General features: G+C 35.7%; 3 protein-coding genes and 2 pseudogenes across 3 annotated transcripts; 3 read left to right on the forward strand and 2 right to left on the reverse strand.

Annotated features, from left to right (window-relative positions):
- Positions 1 to 1938: 1938 nt before the first annotated feature.
- On the reverse strand, positions 1939 to 3640 carry LOC120202621. Its single transcript, XM_039203033.1, has one exon. The coding sequence runs from the start codon at positions 3226 to 3228 to the stop codon at positions 2569 to 2571; it is 660 nt and encodes a 219-aa protein (XP_039058964.1). The 5' UTR covers positions 3229 to 3640; the 3' UTR covers positions 1939 to 2568.
- Positions 3641 to 3746: 106 nt separating this feature from the next.
- LOC120202619 lies at positions 3747 to 6140 on the reverse strand (annotated as a pseudogene).
- A 1899-nt stretch (positions 6141 to 8039) lies between these two features.
- Positions 8040 to 8923, forward strand: LOC120202622 (zinc finger A20 and AN1 domain-containing stress-associated protein 1-like). The gene has a single exon (XM_039203034.1). The coding sequence runs from the start codon at positions 8187 to 8189 to the stop codon at positions 8697 to 8699; it is 513 nt and encodes a 170-aa protein (XP_039058965.1). The 5' UTR covers positions 8040 to 8186; the 3' UTR covers positions 8700 to 8923.
- A 3187-nt stretch (positions 8924 to 12110) lies between these two features.
- On the forward strand, positions 12111 to 17753 carry LOC120202623 (kinesin-like protein KIN-UA). The gene is made up of 2 exons (XM_039203035.1): positions 12111 to 12524; positions 17668 to 17753. The coding sequence occupies exons 1-2, from the start codon at positions 12326 to 12328 to the stop codon at positions 17697 to 17699; spliced, it is 231 nt and encodes a 76-aa protein (XP_039058966.1). The 5' UTR covers positions 12111 to 12325; the 3' UTR covers positions 17700 to 17753.
- A 295-nt stretch (positions 17754 to 18048) lies between these two features.
- Positions 18049 to 20235, forward strand: LOC120202564 (annotated as a pseudogene).
- The last annotated feature ends 882 nt before the right edge of the window (positions 20236 to 21117 follow it).

Raw genomic sequence — 21117 nt, forward strand, 5'->3', positions numbered from 1 at the left:
ACGGCCACAACCAAATGGACAGTAAACCAAACACAAAGCCATCGAACGATCGAGAAACAAAACAGTGAGACCACATCAACAATAAACCAAAGGACATCACCATCAACAACGAACCACAAGTCAAGAATAAGAGAAAAAACCTACAAACACAAACCAAGCAAAACCATTCGAAACCCACATGCAAGTATAACGCAAAAACCAGTACGCGTCGGTACAGATAAAAGCACATCGGGAAAACGAAGGATTTACCATCGAAAAGGTAAAAAATCGAACCTTGTGGCCTAGATCTACGATTGGTGGGTGGTTTTTAGGGTATTTGGGTTTAGGATTTTGGTTACCGGGAACAAGAGGAGTGTTTTGAGGGCTTTGGGTTTATCCGACCACCATCGCCGGCGATCAGCAAGGTGGTCGGTGCGCCAGTTAGCGGCCACAGGCGACGGCCTGCGTGAGATCGGGAATATTGCATAGAGAGAATCTGGAGAGAAGCTTGTTCTCTCATTTTGAAGAGAGGGAGAGGTAAGTATGAAAATGTGAGGGTTGAATCGATCGTTGGGCTTAAGTAACATATATGTATATCACAACCAAACGTCGTCGTTTAAGCCTAGGGATTTCCGTGTTTTTCCATTCGTGGTATAACCCCCACACAAGTCCTTTCATTTTTGTAATGCTATGTCTCAGCATTTTAATAGAGTTTTGTTTTACATGATTTTGAGCATTTATTTTCAATTATTATGTTTTAGTCCATTATTACACGTTTCTGTTATGTTTGTTAGAATTGAATTCCGATCACTACATTTGTGATATTATAATTTCAGTCACTAATTCATGTAGCACACTATGTTTGATGATTTTCAAATTTGACTCTTTAATTTATGTAAAATTTATTTTAATCACTATTTTACATTTGGTTTAATCATTATTTTAGTCCTTTTTATGTTTTATTTGTTTTTTACGTTTAATTTTTAATTTTGTATATATGTTTTTATTATTATTAATTACCTCTTATTATTATTTTTATTTCATCTCATACTTTGTTTTTCTGGTTTATTTAATATTTTATTACTTGATCATTTTTCGTATTCTTGTATTTTATCGTTACTTTGATTTTTTTTATTTGTTATTTATTTTATGCTATTTTATTTTATTTTTTATTTTTTATTTAGTATTTATTTAGTATTCATTTGTGTTCTCTAACATTTTTAACATTGTAGAGAAGTTCTAACTGATCAAAGGTAAGTAATTTGAATCGGGTTTTTAAATTTCAATTTAAATTTTCGCCATTAAAGACAAACGGAAAATTAATTGGTACCGAAAGGGCGGTTCAAGGGTGCTAATCCTTCCTTGACCGTAACCGACTCCCGAACCCGACACGTTTCTGGTACAACGCAGATCAGGTAAGATGGTGTCCGACCCACCTAAATTCGTTTTAAAGTGGTCGGTGGCGACTCCAACCCAATTCATTTCCAAGTCGAAGCCCAATTTCGGGTCCAACCGAAAGACGGTTACGACAATTATATATATAGAGAGGGAGAGAGAATGCCCAGGTCCATCCACCATAACAAGAGGCAGTCATCATTAAGGATGAAAACGATTTGAATTAGGTTAAATTTTCTACTAACCTTATCTAACACAGGAAACATAATTCTTTCTTTCGATTTTGATTTAACTCGAATTAAAGATTTTATCGAATTTAAAATTTGATTTAAATTATACGGTGAAAATTTACATCTGATTCGACCTCATATATAAACATATTTTATTTTTCATTTAGCCAAATAGACCTGATTAAGGAAATATATATAAAGTAATATTATAACAATTATCGTTAAATATATAAAGAAAATTATACTATTATTTTAAATCAGATTAGAGATTTTTCACCTTAAACTCAAATTTAATTTTGTACTTTACAAAATTCCATCTAATCTAAACCCGACTTCATACTTTAAAAAACTCAATTTGATCCGAACCTAATTTAAAAAGAAAATCTTATCGGGTCGACCACGAACAATTTTCAGCGCTAAAGAAAACTTACATATCCAGAATCTTCGGCTGATGATTGTGTCTGACCCACAAAGGTTGAAACCACCAACTTCTCCGACCACTACAATAATACTATGTCCAAACTCTTCAGTTTTCATGTTCCAAGACATTGAACCTGTGAACATTTTGTTAGCAGCTGACAGATTCTATATTTTCCAGAACCGTATGAGGATCAGATACAAATATACGATTATGAAGAATCAAAATTCCAAAAAAAGAATGACCCATACATTGAATAAAAGGATTGCATAACTAAGATTTCAAGAATGGTAATTTATGTACTGATATTCGATCGTTGGCGGCATTCGAGTAGCAGAAGCTGCGGAGCTCTGAAATGTCCAACCATGGAAACCTGAAGAGCTTCCTCTTCATAACCTCTCCTCTCGAGTTCCTCCATTCTTGGTTTATTCTTCACTTTAATAACCATCGCCACCAAAAGCAACCCTAAGTGGAAAGCTCCCAAAGCAGCTCCAATCGAGCTTCCGACCGCCAGTTTCCATCTACTAATCTTTTTCCTCACTGGCATCAACGGCAGTGACTCGACGACCAAATCAAAATTCCGTCCCATGTCACAACACAAACATTGGTTGACACTTGGTTTTTCAATGCAACTTTTCCATCTCCTTCAAAACTAGCACACAATGGGCTCGTTGACGATCCGGTCACGTTGGAAGCCATTTTATTGTAGCCGAAATCAATTTTAATCGGATTTTCCCTTGCGAGAACCCCAAGCTGAAAAGGGCTACCGAGACTCGCATCACTACCTGCATTATAAGCTAAAAGCCCCAACACAGGTGACACAAGCTGGTAACCGGATAGATCATAGTTTGCATAATATATAGATGACCAATTGAGACCCAAGTTTTGTCTCACCACAATGACTCTCTCAGCACAAGGATGAACAATCACACTTATTCCCAAATGAAATTCCTTAACTTTTGCTCCATATCGTCGGAAACTCTCACATCGAAACCTCACAGTATCAACTTCGATCCCAGATAAGTTTGCAGGTAAATGTACAGTATATAGAGTACCTGTTTTCGAATGCCGGTTGAAGGACTTAACCGTGTAGTCCCTAATGAGAAGATCAAGAAGGCGGGACGATGCGATCCCTTCAGCTTTGGTTGAAAGAAATGATGGCCATGAAAGTACTACCAATGTGAGAAAGATGAGATCAGAGCCCATTAGAAAGGGCTAAGGTTTATGTGGGAACATAAGGCCTTTTCATCTGCAGTTTTCTCCAATGGCTTCAAATACCCAGTGTAGATTTGGGGTTTTATATTATATGATTTTTCAAGTGGGATTTTGGAGTTTAAAGCAAGCAAACCTTTGAATTTGCCTAAAAGCTTGTGGAAAATGAAGCTTTGTGGCATGGCTTGATGATGACCCTTTGTATCATTTAGGGATCGGTACTCAATTTTGTTGTCTTTTTTAGACTTTAACATGTTCCCCACTTTAATCACATTTGTGGGTCTCATGTTGGCTTAAAACCATATGGCATCCCTTCCCTTCCAATCAATATTCTTTTTATCCCTTCGAGTCGGTCACATGTATATATATTATATATACATGTCTTGAGGGATGAAATCAAAAGATATAGTTGAATAAAAGCCAAAATACAAATTTACTCTACCACATTCATTATATTATAGAATTTGAGAGATTTAAAGTTAAATTTAGACTAACTTGATTTGTTCGAACAAACAAAAGCCGGTAACGACCGAGTTTGGCTGGTTAGGGTTACTGTGGTGGTAATAATCCTTCTTTCTTGGCCATTTCATAGATAGCAATTGCCATGAGTGCCTTTGCATCAGGTGTCATGCGCCAAAGTTTCTCGTACGGAACTACACGAACCTTGATCAGCTCACCATGTTCGGAAGAACCTGTTTCTTTTCCTTCAAGCTGTTTAATAATGTTTTTATCAACACACCCTCTGTACAGAAATAGGCCGAGTTCTTCATCACAGCCTCCCTAACATGGAAAACACAAGAAATAATTATCTAAAACTTAAGCGGAATCAAGTTGTGACACGGAGAAAAATGTCCTGGAAAAGGGCATAAAATTCTCAACAAAGGACTATCAGAACTCCTATGCAAAGATTCCAATCAAACGGTGCACAACATGGATTCATAATCAGATAATCAAAGTTACATGCAGTTAATAATTCTATTTCAAAGTGATGATTGTAGGGTTTGTAACAAGAAATGATTTTTTTGTAAAAAAAAACACTCATCCGTATTGCCAGCATACCGGAGAAGGAAAAATTTTGAATTCAGTAGATGGATCAAGGAAGGCAGTGAGGTCAACCATGTGTTCTAGTTTCAGGTGAATACCAATCTCCTCCTCAACCTGTAAGTTTCAACTCATTAAGAAACCATTTGTATAACAGAAAGGGGGAAAACGGAAGCTAAAAAGGAAGCTGGTCGTTAGGAATTTTTAACAAAACATTATGTCAAAAATAGCAAGTTCTCTCAACCGAATGGAAGATATAGAACACTGGCATATCCGTAAATATAATGTGGGCTGGAATATAATCTATAAGAACAACCCACAAATGGTGAAAATGGTCTCGTAGCAGAGATTCGAATGTTTGGGTGCACTACTACATAACCCTTGAGTACTTAACCTCAAAAATGGCAGATTTCATCACCTAAGGCAAATCATTTTATGAACTTCATGTGTGATAATGACTTAACATACAGATTCCTACAAAAAACAAAATATTTGAATATATGTATATAAACATTAGTATAAGATGTGTTTATCTCTGGCAATGAGAAACAGAGAGAGAGAGCAGACCTCACGAACTGCAGTGCCAACAAAATCACCCTTGTCATCATCCAACATTCCAGCAGGTAATTCAAGAACAACCCTCCCCGTGGGGACCCTAGCCTTAGAGGAAAAAAATGAAGAACTTAGCTTTAGACGAAGCAGCAATATGTAAATGTCCACCTTCTAAAGTCAGTCACTCCTCTGCTCAATTGTATTATCACAGTTGATAGACAAACAGCTACGAATATTTAAAAAGCAAAAAACCAAAAACATCACCCTACCTGTTCGGTGAGAACAGCATATGTCAACCCCTCAGACTCTAAAAGAATTAACACAGCTACAGCTGGTCCTCGTGCAAACACTATACCTGGAACCTAAACATGTTTTAGTTCATAAGAAAAGATATTGAACAAGTGCATAGATAATTGCGATACATACTCCATGCCGGAACTAAGAATCAAGTGCAACACCAACCAAGTTTCATAAAGAAACCTATTCCGAAATGAAATTGTTTAGACAGCTATCCAAGAAGATGATCAAATACCTTCTTTCCCGTTCCTTTATCGATAATATCGGCTTTGAATTTGAGGAAGCCGATTCGCTTTCCAAACATATCAATTCCCTGTTTTGTCAAATAACACAATTCCTTTTACTTAAGAGCTCAAATGCTTAACAAGTTCAAGTTTTGCATAAAATCCACCATACATGGCCTCTTACAATAAATTTAAGCAACAATTCTTCCGCGATTTTCAGTACAACAAGGATCAAAACAAGTAAAAAAAAGCATCCAAAGATTTTTTTTTTTCATTTTCAAAAGACTACGAGTAATGCAAGTTTTTTTTATATATATAAAGGAAAGATACCTGAATAAGCACTTGCATTAAAGTAATGTCCTCATTAGCCAAAATTCCATTTTCACTCTCCAGATTCTTTAACCATTGTCTAAACAAAGATGACTCGATAGCAACCCTGCAAATTCACGCTCATGGTTGATAAAAACAATGGGTACTTCCCAAATTCCAGAAACTAGAAATAAAAGCGAGAAGAAAAAAAGCTAATAACCTGAACTCGGTATCGGACAGGCCAGGGGCGGCAACGATTTGGACGGGGCAGACCCTGTTGGCTCGGCAACGATATGGAGTGAGTTGGCGAAGTTGATGACGTGGCCGACATTCTGGGGCAGAAGGGTCTCGTAGTTGTGCGACGGTGAAGAAGTTGAGCGAGAGAGAACAAAACGGCGTGTCGTTTTGGGAAGATGAAAGCAGATGGCAGCATCGAAGAACGAAGAAGATGAATCATTTTTCTTTTAGCTCCCAAAGGATACCTTCCCACGTGTGCGACCCATCCAGGCTTGCACCGTAAGCTATTATAAATAAAAAAATTTGGTCAAATTACTACTTGAAAAATGGTTAAATTATGCTAATAATCCTTGTTTTATATCAAAATAATGGATTTAGTTAACTCGTCCTACTGTTAAATATGTTCACGTGGCATTGACTTTATTAACGTTGACTTTAAAATACCAACCTTGTCCGTCAAAAATGGACCAACGCATTTGAGGAAAACAGCAGCACTAAAATACCTCTCTTCCGCTCCACATTCTTCGAATAATCTCCGTTTCAATTTACAGTTGTGCCATTAGCATGATCAATATCACCATCACCATCACCCTCAACTTGTGATAGATTATATGAGCGCGTGAAGAAGTAAACAAGTAGAAGAATCTGAAGCAGAAGAAATAAATAATAATAAATTTTTTTAATAAACAATTTTTAAAAATAGAAACTTAACCACTTCAAATAATTTTTTTATTTAAAATATATCAAATTTTAATATTGCTTTTAAAAATATCCACTTCGAATAACTTATTTAGTTTTTTATTAATATTTTAATATATCTTTAACTTTTTAGTTCAAATCACGAATTACAATATTTACTAAAATTCTAAATTTATTGGCGAAAATTTTTGATGTGATATAAAATTTTAATCTTAATAGAAACAACACTCTTGCAACAAAATACATAATGAAAAGTCTTACTCTTAATTAAATATGGACACCAAGAACAAATATTTTGTAGTTAAAAGAACAATATTTTATACATATATGGTAAATTATAAGTGTGTTTTCTTTTATTTTTGGTCTGTTTTATTTTATTCATTGATTTTGAAAAATGTTGATTTAATCACTTGTGTTATTGGTATATCTTATTTAGATCATTGAGTCATTAATCCCGTTAATTCGATTTAACAAGTTAAAAAAATGGTTAATTTAAATTTAATCATTGAATTTTTAAAAGTTTAATTTTCCACCCTCTTCAAATGAAAAAAAGCCTAAAATCATTTTTTCTCCTCTAATCCTAACCATCATCTTTGTTACTGTTATCTTAAGTCGGCGTCTATGTTATCTCTAGTGAAAAGGAAGCTTTCAAGCGTACCAACAATTACAAAAAAAAAACTTATTTATCTGAATAAGATATGTATGCAATGCTTCAATGTCGAACCGCCAACTCTCATAAGTATCATAAGTTTATTTTCATGACATACTTTTCCAAAGTTGAAAGAAGCTTAAATTATATGATCTTTGTTAATTGAACTTTGTATTTGAGAAGAATGCAATGAAATATATATCGATCTAATATGAAACTGTTAATGAGCTTCGATCGATTTTTAGAGTCAGTGCATTGTAGCATAACGTATGTGAGTATAAACAAAGTTATTCCGATATATGAAGCCATGAGAGGAAGTGAAAGCTCAATAACGGTTGTATTTGGGGCTTTTGAGATTTAACCGAACGATGAAGATAAAGTTTTAAAAGTTTAGAGATTAAATTAGAAATTAACCTTTTTATTATCGTTTCATGTTATCGAACTGACGGAGGTTAACGACACAATGATTAAAATGTTATAAATCGATAAATGATCAAAACATTACTTTTTTAAATTGATAATCAAAATAAGATAGAATAAATATAAGAGTGACAACTAATATAGTTTACCCTTAAATTATTATAAAAATATATCCTAAAATTCTTTTATACAAATTCAATCAAAATCTACTATACCAAGTTAAGCAAAAAAAAATATATATATATATATATAAGGCAATAGACCAAAATATCCTTCTAGGTCGGTTTAGGCGGTGTTCAAGAGCATATACGTAGAGGCTACATTCGTCAATTATCAATCAGAAATTAATAGAAAAAATCTATATATTTTGATTGCGAAGCTCATTATTTGTACTTTGACTGTTTCAGATTTTCCGTGAAAATCAAGAAGGGGAAAGAAAACCCTTTAAATCAAAACCCTAATCCCTAATCCTATTTTTGTCGTCTTTGATTGTAGAAATCAAAGCAAACCCTCAACTGGACGACATGGGTTCTGAACAGAATCAAGGAACTAGCTTTTCCCCGTCGGAGCCGAAGCTTTGCGCCAACGGTTGCGGGTTTTTCGGTACGGCAGCGAATATGAACCTCTGCTCCAAGTGTTACCGAGACCTACGTGCCGGGGAGGAGCAAGCGGCCAAGGCTAAAGCCGTCATGGAGAAATCCCTCAGTGTCAACGCGAAAAACGAGGTCGTCGTTGAAGCGATTAAGCCGGTCGAGGAGCTGCCTTACGAGGGTTCCTCATCAACGGCAGTTGAGCACCAACCGGCCGTAGTCCTTTCCGGCGATGAAAGATCAGTGCCGAAGTTGTCGAACAGGTGTTTTATCTGCAGAAAGAAGGTGGGATTGACTGGGTTCAAGTGCCGTTGCGAGAGTACATTCTGCGGCGAGCATCGGTACCCGGAGACACACGAGTGCTCATTTGATTTCAAGGGAACCGGACGCGATGCGATTGCCAATGCAAATCCCGTTATTAAAGCCGAAAAAGTGGAGAGGTTCTGAAAGTTTGCTTGTGTATCGTGTTCTTCAATGGGTTTGCCTTCATTTTCTTTCCCTTTCAGCTTTGTGAGGGTTCTATTAGGGTTTAAAATTCTGTGGGAAATTGGGTGTTTTTAATGTTCTTGCTAGTGTTCTATGGGAAGTTGAAATGATTGGGACAGTAATGGGGTTTGGCTTAGGTTGATTCATAATAAAATTGGGTCAATGAATGTTTCTGGTTTGATATTTCATCGTAACTATATTTGTTAAATATGATATATTTTGAAGCTATCTATTTTATATGCTTGTTGGATTCAAATCTTATCGAAATCTCTGTTGATTGATATAAGGTTGTAATTATCATGAACAGCTCTCATACTTGCTCTCTTGTTATTTATGTGCATCTGTTGTCTACCACTCTTCAAATTCATGAAATTGTGGATGTTGCTTCTTTCTATGTTATATTTGTTGCTCCTTCATTCAACCTATACATGTACAAACATAGAATGACCGATACATGTACGAACATGATTATGAGAAAATATGTCGAAACCCTCAGTTAGAACCTTATGTTGGACAGATATTGCATCCTACACTTACACTTGAATCCAAGTAACATCGATCATTCTTTTACATGAATCCGAGAAACAAGGGTTTTTTGCATATCCTTATGAAATCTTCCTTCATTGTTTTATGTTTCTGTATTGGACCTGCATTTTGTTGTGTGTTTGATTTCTTGATTCATGAAAGCTTCTGAAATTTTTATTCTATATGATTACTGGAATGGAATTGAAGTTTCCAACATTGATTACTGGAATGGAATTGCAGTGAGAACGATAGTTTAACTTAGGGATATAATATAAGAATCTCAAGCTCGAAACAAACTGCTTGAGTTCACTCTGTCGACTTTCATGCTTTGAAATGAAAATTCGATTAAGGTCACAAGTTATTCGAGTTCAGAATTAGAATATCCAACTTTGGTTTGTCCAAGGCATTAACCTGAACATGAATTATAAAATGAACATGTTGGAAAAATTGTCTTAAATAAAAATGGTTGGAAGGTCAAAGACAAATAGCGTAGTTTGTAGTGCATGGGGAACCTTCTAGGCCTGAAGTAGAATCAGATCTATAACCCAACTGGACTACACGGAACATGCACCTGCTATGCTATTCATATCACACCATGTACTCGCTGCACGAAAATATTGCAACTTGGTCAACTTGAATATTAGTTAACAGATTTTTAAGAAAAAAAAAGTAACAAATCTATCAGTCCCGGGAATTATAATATCATGTTGCAGTTTTCATCCATTGTTTCCAGTAAAATGTGGATGAAATAATATTTCGGTGTGCATGTTGAATGCAGTGCATCTTATCCCATCCGAGGGCATTTCAGGACCGCCATATGTGTGAGCTTTCCATTGAAGAGTCTGAATCAATGGTGGGAAAGGTGATTGAAGGGCTGCGTGCGTGTGGTGGTGGTGACCACCGTAAGGCCTGCAGTGGTGGAGCAGATTCGTGTTTTTCTTCTTCTTTCTTTCAGTGATTTTAACAAACACTTGGTAGGTTCCATGATTTTGTAACGGCATACAGCATCCTATCACATTGAAGGGGATTTCTTGCTTTTCTGACATGCTTTTTGCACTGTGCCACTGACGAATTTGCTTTTAGAGATAAAAATGGTTTCAATTTCCGTAATTTCATTGGAATTATGAAAGACTATTCCACTCACGATTTGTGTTCTTGGGACTCTGCACCCACCTCCATGGACCATTTCTTGATTCACTCTATACAATTTGAATTTAATTTACTTGTCTAACATTTAATGAATCTAAATTTAAGATTAATGTTCAAGAAATATTTTGAAAAAAATACTATTTTATAATTTTTTTAAACTATCAAAATATATGTCGAATTACGTGTTTTTATGATTTATTATGTTTTAATTTATATTATTAGTTAGATTATTAATTTTTATTCAATCGTTTAATATGATTTGATTCAGATAATATTAAATTTTACTATTAAATACCTTTTTAAAACATATTAATAATTAATATTGTAGTTTAAGCAACCTTTAGTAAGAAAAAATCTTATACATATGTTTTTAAGCCGATGTTTAATAGATTTGAAGTTTGAAATTACATTTGTTTATTGATAAAATTATATATTCATATATTACAAATAATATTTCACAAATGAGACTACAATATTATCATACCTCTATTTAAAATTTAAAGTTTATGATTTAAATTATAATTTTGATAATGAAAATTTATTACTTTGATTATTATTTTATTTTTTTTAACTGTGGGGAAGAAAAAAATCATTAAATTCAATAAAAGCAAAAATAATTTAGGGCAACATACTTTTATACTTTTGGTGAGTTAGGGTTCACCCAAGAATTAAAGCAAACTATACTTTCTTTCTCTGTCCTTTCTCCCACCATTTGAAAGCCAAATACACCTAAATGTATAATATATAAAATATTTATAATCACTTTAAACCTTTTAAATTGAAAGTTATTATATATTTGAATATATTCGAACCGACGATATAAGATATTACAGCAATAATAATATTAATTAAATCAAGATTCAATTAATATAACTTTAGATATGATATATAATTATTTGTAATGACATGATTCTAATTAGTTTTAATTTAAATAACTGTATTTTTTAATTAATTATTGATATTTGATCTATTGACCGACTAATCCAGATCGAGTATTACAGAGGCGATAGGAACCCTCTTAACCCAGTTTGCTCCATTAAAAAACGTCAGGATTCGAACTCCTGACCTTGCTTAAGGTACAACTTTATTCAATAAATCAAATATCACCTAAAATTATATAATAAAAAATTTAATGATAAAATGTTTATATGAGTTAAATGAGTCAATTAATTGATAGTATATAAGAAAGAATTTTTTTATAAAGAAGAATTATAATTAGATGATGAAATTGGAAAATACAAAGTTGAGAGATTAAATTGTAAGGATAGAAAATTATTGCCAAAAAAACAGTGAAAGAAGATTATGTGATTCAAATATGATTAAAAAATATACTTAAAACGAAAGAAAAATTATACATACTAAATTACTTTAATGGTTAAAAGGATAATTATTATATCTAAAGGTCTGAAATACGAGCACTAACGACTTATTATTACTTGTAATCGCTTTATATTAATAAAAAATATTTTTTATTAGAATCGAATCTAATTTACTCGTTGTGTTAAACCTGAGAGCTCGGAGAGACAGAACAGTGATAACAATAATTAAACGTTTCCCGCACTGTTACACGCTAAACACCTCGATTCATTGCGCGCATTTAAACACTGTCACGAGGCGCATGTAGGATGTAAAGTGAGGAATAAATAAACTTACCAGTTACCACTAATGTTTCATAAGCGTATTTTAAAAAAATCTCCCTCTCTCTCTCTCAAAAAAAAAAACTTCTCGTTTATTGCTTCCCTCTTTCTGGTAACTTGCAGTTTCATAGTTCAATGCTAAAAAAGAAACCTTTCACTGCACTTCCTCGGCAACCGAACATAGGATAAGCAAAGAAAACAGAGTTAAGGGGGGAATGGAGAAGTGTTAATTTGAGGATTGAATCTTTGGTATTGGTTTCTTTTTTTAAAAAAGAAATGGCTAGTGGTGATGGAAATTATAGGAACGGGACTCATAGGAACTCTCTCAAAGGAACAACAACAACAGCAACAGCAACTGATAGGCCATTCTCTTTGAACTCCAACCCTTCAAAGCCTGCACTCAAAAACAAGTCTTTGTCTTCGGTTGGTGCATCTTCTGGGCTAAGGAAGAGTAGCCCTGGGTCACTTGGAGGAGGTGGTGTTGAAATCTAGTGCACATGGCACCGAAAGTTGAAAAATTAAAAACAAATGGGGCACCGATTCATGTAGTCAAAAAGGGGCTGAAATTGTTGAAAAATAAAATGGTAAAAGCTTAAATTTAGTCATTGTAATTTAGGGTATTTACAAATTAGTCCTTAAGACTTCAACTATAAATACCCTAGCTCATTTAGCTTCAAAACCATCCCAAAGCATTCTAGCTTTCTTCCAATACTAGAGAGATTTTAGAGAGTTTCTTGAGAGTTGTTTTCTCCTTTTTATATAGAGAGAATTATCATTGTTTTCTCATTGGTAGATCGAGAGAGTTTGTAATTCCTATTTTCTCATAGTGAAATTCTTCTACCGTTGCCCGTGGTTTTTACCCTAAATATTTTAGGGGTTTTTCACGTAAATTTTGTGCCTCTTTTATCTTCAATTTTATTTTCTCAAATTATCAGTTACGATTTTGCTCTATCCGATAGCCGTCTTCCGCAACAATTGGTATCAGAGCTAGATTAGAGTGTGTAATATCTGCTTATTGTCTTTGTGGTTGCCACCAAAAGGTGGATCCTCTAAAATAAGAAAGTAAGAAGGTATTACACATTCTTTGAAGGTTCCAGAGAACTATTCACGATAGTGAAATAGTGGGAGCTATCCGTAAAAGAAACTATGGCAACGAAATTTGATATTGAAAAATTCAATGGGAGAAATTTCTCATTGTGGAAATTGAAGATGAAAGCCATCCTGAGGAAAGACGGGTGTCTAGAGGATATCAGTGAAAGGCCGGTGGATTTTGCAGATGACATCAAATGGAACGAGATGGACGGGAATGCTATGGCAAACTTTCATCTAGTATTAGCAGATGAAGTATTGTCAAGCATCGAGTAGAAAAAGACAGCTAAGGAGATATGGGATCATCTCACCAAATTGTACGAGGCCACATCGCTGCACAATAAAATTTTCCTTAAAAGGAAATTGTATACTCTCCGTATGTCAGAATCTACTTCAGTGACGGAGCACTTAAATACACTGAACACCTTATTTTCTCAGCTTACATCCTTAAGCTGTAAAATAGGAGAACAAGAACGTGTTGAACTTCTACTTCAAAGTCTACCGGATTAATACGATCAACTCATCATCAACTTGACAAACAGTAATGTCACCAGTTTAGTCTTCGATGATGTTGCAGCTGCTGTTCTACAAGAAGAAAATCGGCGCAAGAATAAGGAAGACAGACAAGTAAATCTGCAACAAGCAGAAGCGTTGACAACGATGAGAGGAAGATCAACAGAACGTGGCCAAAGCAGCAGTCACAAACATGGTAGATCGAAGTCGAGGAGCAAGAAGAATTTAAAGTGTTACAACTGTGGAAAGAAGGGTCACTTGAAGAAGGATTGTTGGAGTCTAAATAAAAACTCTAATCTACAAGGCAATACCGCAAACACTTCAGATGATGGAGATGCTCTATGCTGTGAAGCATCAACCACCGTAGAAGGAAGAAAACGATTTGCAGATATATGACTCATTGATTCGGGAGCAACATATCACATGACCTCAAGAAGAGAATGGTTCCATCATTATGAACCTGTCTCAGGAGGATCTGTTTATAGTTGCAATGATCATGCCTTAGAGATCGTTGGCGTGGGAACCATCAAATTGAAGATGTATGACAGAACAATTAAAGTTGTTCGAGATGTGCGACACGTGAAAGGCATGAAGAAAAATTTATTATCCTACGGATTGTTGGATAATAATGCAAGCAAGATTGAAACACGAAAAGGAATCATGAAGGTGTTCTGTGGAGCGCTTGTGGTATTGAAAGGTGAAAAGATAGCTGCAAACTTGTACATCCTGAAGGGAGAGACTTTGGTAGAAGCAGAAGCCTCTGTTGTCTCATGTAGTTCAGATTCGGCAATGCTATGGCATCAGAAACTTGGACACATGTCAGAACAAGGAATGAAAGTCCTTATGGAGCAAAAACTACTTCCAGGCTTAACAAATGTATCACTTCCTTTGTGTGAGCATTGCATAACAAGTAAGCAGCACCGGTTGAAATTCAACACATCAAATTCTAGAGGCAAAAATGTTCTAGAATTGGTTCACTCTGACGTATGGCAAGCACCAGTAACGTCCTTAGGTGGAGCAAAATATTTTGTCTCATTTATTGATGACTACTCCAGGAGATGTTGGGTGCACCCTATTAAGAAGAAGTCAGACGTGTTTTCAACTTTCAAAAACTTCAAAGCGCGGGTGGAACTTGATTCTGGAAATAAGATCAAGTGTTTCAGAACAGATAATGGAGGAGAATACACAAGCGAAGAATTTGATGACTTTTGCAAGAAAGAATGCATCAAAAGACAGTTCACAGTGGCGAACACTCCTCAACAAAATGGAGTTGCAGAGCGGATGAACAGAACCTTGTTAGAAAGAACAAGAGCAATGTTGAGGGACGCATGCCTAGAAAAATCATTCTGGGCAGAAGCAGTCAATACCACCTGTTATTTGGTGAATCAAGCTCCATCAACTGCAATAGAGCTGAAGACACCAATGGAGATGTGGACTGGTAAACCAGTTGATTATTCAAACCTCCATGTATTTGGAAGTATTGTGTACGTGATGTACAACGCCCAAGAAATTTCAAAGCTGGATCCAAAATCTAGGAAATACAAATTCTTGGGGTATGCTGATGGAGTAAAGGGGTATTGCTTGTGGGATCCCACTGCCCGCAAAGTGATCATTAGCAGGGATGTTATCTTTGTAGAAGATAAGCTACAAAGAAAAGAAGACGATGATAACGCTGAAAAGTCAGAGACTACTCAGATACATGTGGAAAAAGAGTTTGAAGAAGGAGATTCTTCTGAAGCAGAACCAGCACATGATGAACAAGAACCAGAGAGTTCTGAAGCTCCAACAACTCGTCAATCAGATCGTGTGAAAAGACGTCCCAATTGGCACTCGGATTATGTTATAGAAGGTAATATTGCATACTGCCTTTTAACAGAGGACGGTGAGCCATCAACATACCAGGAGCCAATAAACAGCTCAGATGATTCACTGTGGATGATGGCGATGCAAGAAGAAATCGAAGCCCTTCATAAAAATAATACATGGGACCTTGTGCCACTACCACAAGGAAGGAAGCCAATTGGTAACAAATGAGTCTTCAAAATCAAGCGAAATGGTGACGATCAAGTTGAGAGGTATCGCGCAAGACTGGTGGTCAAAGGATATGCTCAAAAAGAAGGTATTGATTTCAATGAAATATTTTCTCCTGTGGTTCGACTAACAACAGTTCGAGTAGTTTTGGCAATGTGTGCTACATTGGACTTACATCTAGAGCAGCTAGATGTTAAAACAGCTTTTCTTCATGGAAATCTTAAAGAAGAAATTTATATGCTCCAGCCTGAAGGTTTTGAAGAAAAAGAAAAGAAGAACTTGGTTTGCAGGTTGAACAAATCTCTGTACGGTCTAAAGCAGGCGCCGAGGTGTTGGTATAAGATATTTGATTCTTTCATTATATGCCTTGGATACAACAGACTTAATACAGACCCTTGTGCTTATTTCAAGAGGTCTGGTGATAACGATTTTGTTATATTGTTGTTGTAAGTAGATGACATGTTGGTTGCAGGACCCAACAAAGATCATATTGAAGAATTGAAGGCACAACTAGCTAGGGAATTTGAAATGAAGGACTTGGGATCAGCAAACAAGATTCTAGAGATGCAAATTCACCGAGACAGAAGTAATAGGAAGATTTGGCTTTCACAAAAGAATTACTTAAAGAAAATCTTGTCACGATTCAACATGCAAGATTGTAAGCTAATTTCTACCCCTCTTCCTATTAACTTCAAATTATCCTCTAGTATGAGTCCTAGCAGTGAAGAAGAGAGGATGAAGATGTCTCGAGTACCGTATGCATCAGCAGTGGGAAGTTTAATGTTCGCTATGATATGCACAAGACCAGACATTGCACAAGCAGTGGGAGTGGTTAGTCGATACATGACGAATCCAGGCAAAGAGCATTGGAATACAGTAAAGAGGATCCTCAGATACATCAAAGGGACCTCAAATGTTGCATTATGTTACGGAGGATCAAACTTACTAATTAATGGGTATGTAGATTCTGACTATGCAGGGGATTTGGATAAAAGCAAATCTACTACAGGATATGTGTTCAAAGTTGCTGGTGGAGCTGTAAGCTGGGTTTCAAAATTGCAGTCAGTTGTGGCTACGTCCACAACAGAGGCAGAATATGTAGCAGCTACACAAGCCAGTAAAGAAGCAATTTGGTTGAAGATGCTATTGGAGGAGCTTGGGCACAATCAAGAGTATGTCTCTGTATTTTGTGACAGTCAAAGCGCCTTGCATCTAGCAAGGAATCCATCATTTCATTCAAGGACAAAACACATACGAGTTCAGTACCATTTCATTCGTGAAAAAGTGGAAGAAGGGACAGTGGATATGCAGAAGATCCATACCAAAGACAACATAGCAGATTTCATGACGAAGGCGATCAATGCCGATAAATTTACTTGGTGTCGATCCTCCTGTGGCCTGTCAGATACATAAGCAACATGAAAGGTACAAGGTAGAAATAATGGTGTGAAGATATGATTGTTCCAATCAAATCTTCAAGTGGGAGATTGTTGAAATCTAGTGCACATGGCACCGAAAGTTGGAAAATTAAAAACAAATGGGGCACCGATTCATGTAGTCAAAAAGGGGGCTGAAATTGTTGAAAAATAAAATGGTAAAAGCTTAAATTTAGTCATTGTAATTTAGGGTATTTACAAATTAGTCCTTAAGACTTCAACTATAAATACCCTAGCTCATTTAGCTTCAAAACCATCCCAAAGCATTCTAGCTTTCTTCCAATACTAGAGAGATTTTAGAGAGTTTCTTGAGAGTTGTTTTCTCCTTTTTATCTAGAGAGAATTATCATTGTTTTCTCCTTGGTAGATCGAGAGAGGTTGTAATTTCTATTTTCTCATAGTGAAATTCTTCTACCGTTGCCCGTGGTTTTTACCCTAAATATTTTTGGGGTTTTCCACGTAAATTTTGTGCCTCTTCTATCTTCAATTTTATTTTCTCAAATTATCAGTTGCGATTTTGCTCTATCCGATAGCCGTCTTCCGCAACAGGTGGAACTGCCAAAGACGATGCTGGGGGTTAGTTCTTTTTGCTTTTGTTTTAGATCTTCGATTATACACTTTTCTTGGTTTTCTTGTTTCATGTTTGTTTGCTTTTCGAGTGTCGGGCATCTTCTTTTGATTTGTTGATGATTATAACATGCATTGTGTGATGTTGCATCAATTTTTATGTGTTTTTAGATGGTTAAATGTGTGTGATTGTCTTACCCTTGAGACATGATAGATCATAGAACAGAATTTCTTAGCTTGTTTCCAATTAAAGCAATTTGATTATTTATGCAATCCAAATCTGGTTAAAAAACAGTAATCAAATTTATTCATGGTTTATAACTTTTAAATTATTTTTGGTATTGAAGGCTCCTTTCTTTGGAAATGGAAGCCTGTGTTTCCTGTGCATGGTAATGCAATATTGCAATGCTATTACTTTTAAGGAGAATTCTCCACAACAGACCACACTAAGCTTAGCTTCCTCCCCTCAGTTTGACCGTTTTTTCCTTCAAGCGTAACTTTGTTTTTTCTGCTGTTACTTTGCAGGGAGTGAAGGCCACACACTTGAGGAAGCGAAGTCTATCAATCTTTCTTTGAGTGCATTAGGGAAGTGCATTAATGCACTGGCAGAGAATAGTGCTCACGTTCCAGTTCGTGATTCGAAGCTTACTAGGTTACTCCGAGATTCATTTGGAGGTAAATTGGATGCAATGTATTTTTTCATTATATGCTATTTGTTATTTTTACCAAGGAAGTGTTTTATAAAGTATTTGTCATTTTCAATGCATTGAAGAAAAAACATTTGTTTAAAATTTATTTCTTTAACAGGCACAGCAAGAACATCATTGGTTATAACCATCGGTCCATCCCCTCGTCATCGCGGAGAAACAACTAGTACTATGATGTTCGGACAGAGGGTGGGTTATGGAACAACTTCCATTATTTTACTTAGTTCATTTCATTTTATTGTTTAAAGAGGAACCTATAGACTAGTTGGTGGGAATTCCATGTATTCCAATATATTATTTTTCTACTAACACTTAATGGAATCAAAATCTTCACCAAGAGCATAAGCGGATTACTATACAGCCATTTGATCGCTCCAGATATGGACCTTTTTTATTTTGCCTTTTATAGGCTATGAAAGTGAAGAATATGTTGAAGCTCAAGGAAGAATTTGATTACAAAAGTTTGGCTCATACATCAACTGATTACGGAGCATGAGAGGAAACAGAAAGCATTTGAAGATGAGATTGAAAGAATAACCACGGATGCGCGAAACCAAATTTCTGAGGCTGAACAAAATTATGCAAATGCAATGGAGGTAAGGTTCTGGCCCCCATTCAAGATTCTCTTTTACCTTACACATTAACTTTAACTGCAAAGCAGTGTCTGATAACATGAGTTCATCAAAATTGTAAGGCTTGATCTTGTAAATGACTTGGAAATCAGTGATTTTCTCAATTGTCAGAGACTTCTTAAGTTCGGTGTACAGATCCTGGGTGGATGGTATGAAGGGAAATGAAAGGGGGTTTGGGCGGAGTGGAGCTAAGCAAACAGTTATCGGCTGACCCTTGAGTTAATCTACTTTCTACTTGAACGTGTATCGATTCATATCTTATTCTTCGTGTTGCAGAAGGAAAGATTGAAGTATCAGAAGGAATATATGGAATCAATAAAGAAGCCTGAGGAGAAATGGATGATGAATCGGAAAAAGCACAGTGAAAGAAAGGTGGAAAATAATATTGCGTAGAACAATATTCCTCCTGTTACGTGATATTGTTTTCTTATACAATGGAAAATTAATGTATTTTTCTTCCTCTCTTTATTTCTATTTTCTTTATTGTCTGTCCATTGTGAAACTCACTCATCTCTGTTCCATTTGTATCCCACACAGGACCAAATGGTTTCCACTGCAGAGGAAGCTAAGAGGTAAAGGTGGTATCAAGGCATTGCCCGGAATGGTCAAATGCAGACATACAGATGTTCTTGCTCAAGTTGCTCGCGGCATAGCGAACTTTGCTAAATGAGAGTCGAGAGCATCGACTCAAGGTACGTTTCTTTGAGGATAACTTCCTTCTTAAAGTCTTTCCAACTCATATGTCTTACATAGCCTTCTCTAAATTGTTGCCTTGTTACCGAAGTTTACTTGTCTTCGATTTTTTGTCTTTTGGGAGTAAATTTGGTCCTCAAACATTACAGGAAATAAAACTGGAAGGTCTCTTCTTATCGAGGACGGAGCACTTCCATGGATTGTACAGAATGCCAACAACGAGGCCTCGCCAATCCGGCGGCATATTGAACTTGCACTCTGTCACTTAGCACAACACGTACGGAAAGCTTGTGTATCTTCGTAAATTTTCTAAGCTTTACTCTCTTCCAAAATCTTTATATAATGAAGCTCCAATTCACCACCTTGCAGAAGTGAATGCTAAAGATATGATAACTGGAGGTGCCTTACAGGAATTGGTCCGCATCTCGCGAGACTGTTCCCGCGAAGACATAAGATCTCTCGCGCATCGGACGGTTACTTCGAGCCCCACCTTCTTCTCCGAGTTGAAGCAGCTATGAGTAGACTACTAATAAAATTTTGGAAGATTTGACTGAAACTCTCGACGTTTACGATCGCAGGAGTCGTGGAGTTCTTCCGAGAAGCGCTTGATGGTATAGCTAATCCCTGAACGGACATTCATCTCAGTTTGCAGTTGAAATCGATTCATTAAATTGTTGTCGTATGTATTCATCTTAGACCTATTCTTGTGTAGTTTGCTAATTACATAGTAAACAAGTTGTTTTGTATATGAAATGGATAGGAAGGTTAACTAACGACCAGATGTTGTATGTAAACATCTACACATTATTTGTGTTGGAAATTCATTTTGTTTGTTCTTATAGCAGAAACCCTGAAAATACCTGATGCGCCCCTAGTTTGTTCAACTTCATGTTGAGAGTATAACAAGTGACATAGATAGAATAAATCAACTCTTAACTATATTTAATCTCGTGATAAACGATATCGGAATAAATTTTAATGTTTGATTTTAAACTCGTGTAAACTTTTTTTTATATTTTTTAGAATCATTGTATGAGTGGAAAAAAAATAAAATTAACAGTAAAAAATAAGAAGTTATTCATCGAAAAAAATAAGATATTCATCGAAAAAAATAAGATAATCTCGAATGTCTATTTATAATCTGGAAATTGGTCTTAACATGAGCTGGAGTCTTCGGTGTTTGCTTAAAATGAGATCTCAAGCTTCGAATGTTCTTTCAACGGGAGCTCTTACTATCAAGGACAGTTGGCTTCAAATCAGAAACAAGGAGGATAAAAAAATTTGGCACAAGTTAATTTGGTTCCCTCTAAGTTTAGCATTATAACACGGATGGCTTTGCTAAATAGACTTCCAACTAAAGATAGATTGATTGGAATGAGAATTCAGATTGATAATCAATG

The sequence above is a fragment of the Hibiscus syriacus genome, unplaced genomic scaffold (genome assembly GCF_006381635.1).
Source record: "Hibiscus syriacus cultivar Baekdansim isolate YM2019G1 unplaced genomic scaffold, ASM638163v2 tig00008957_pilon, whole genome shotgun sequence".
Taxonomy (NCBI): Eukaryota; Viridiplantae; Streptophyta; class Magnoliopsida; order Malvales; family Malvaceae; genus Hibiscus; species Hibiscus syriacus.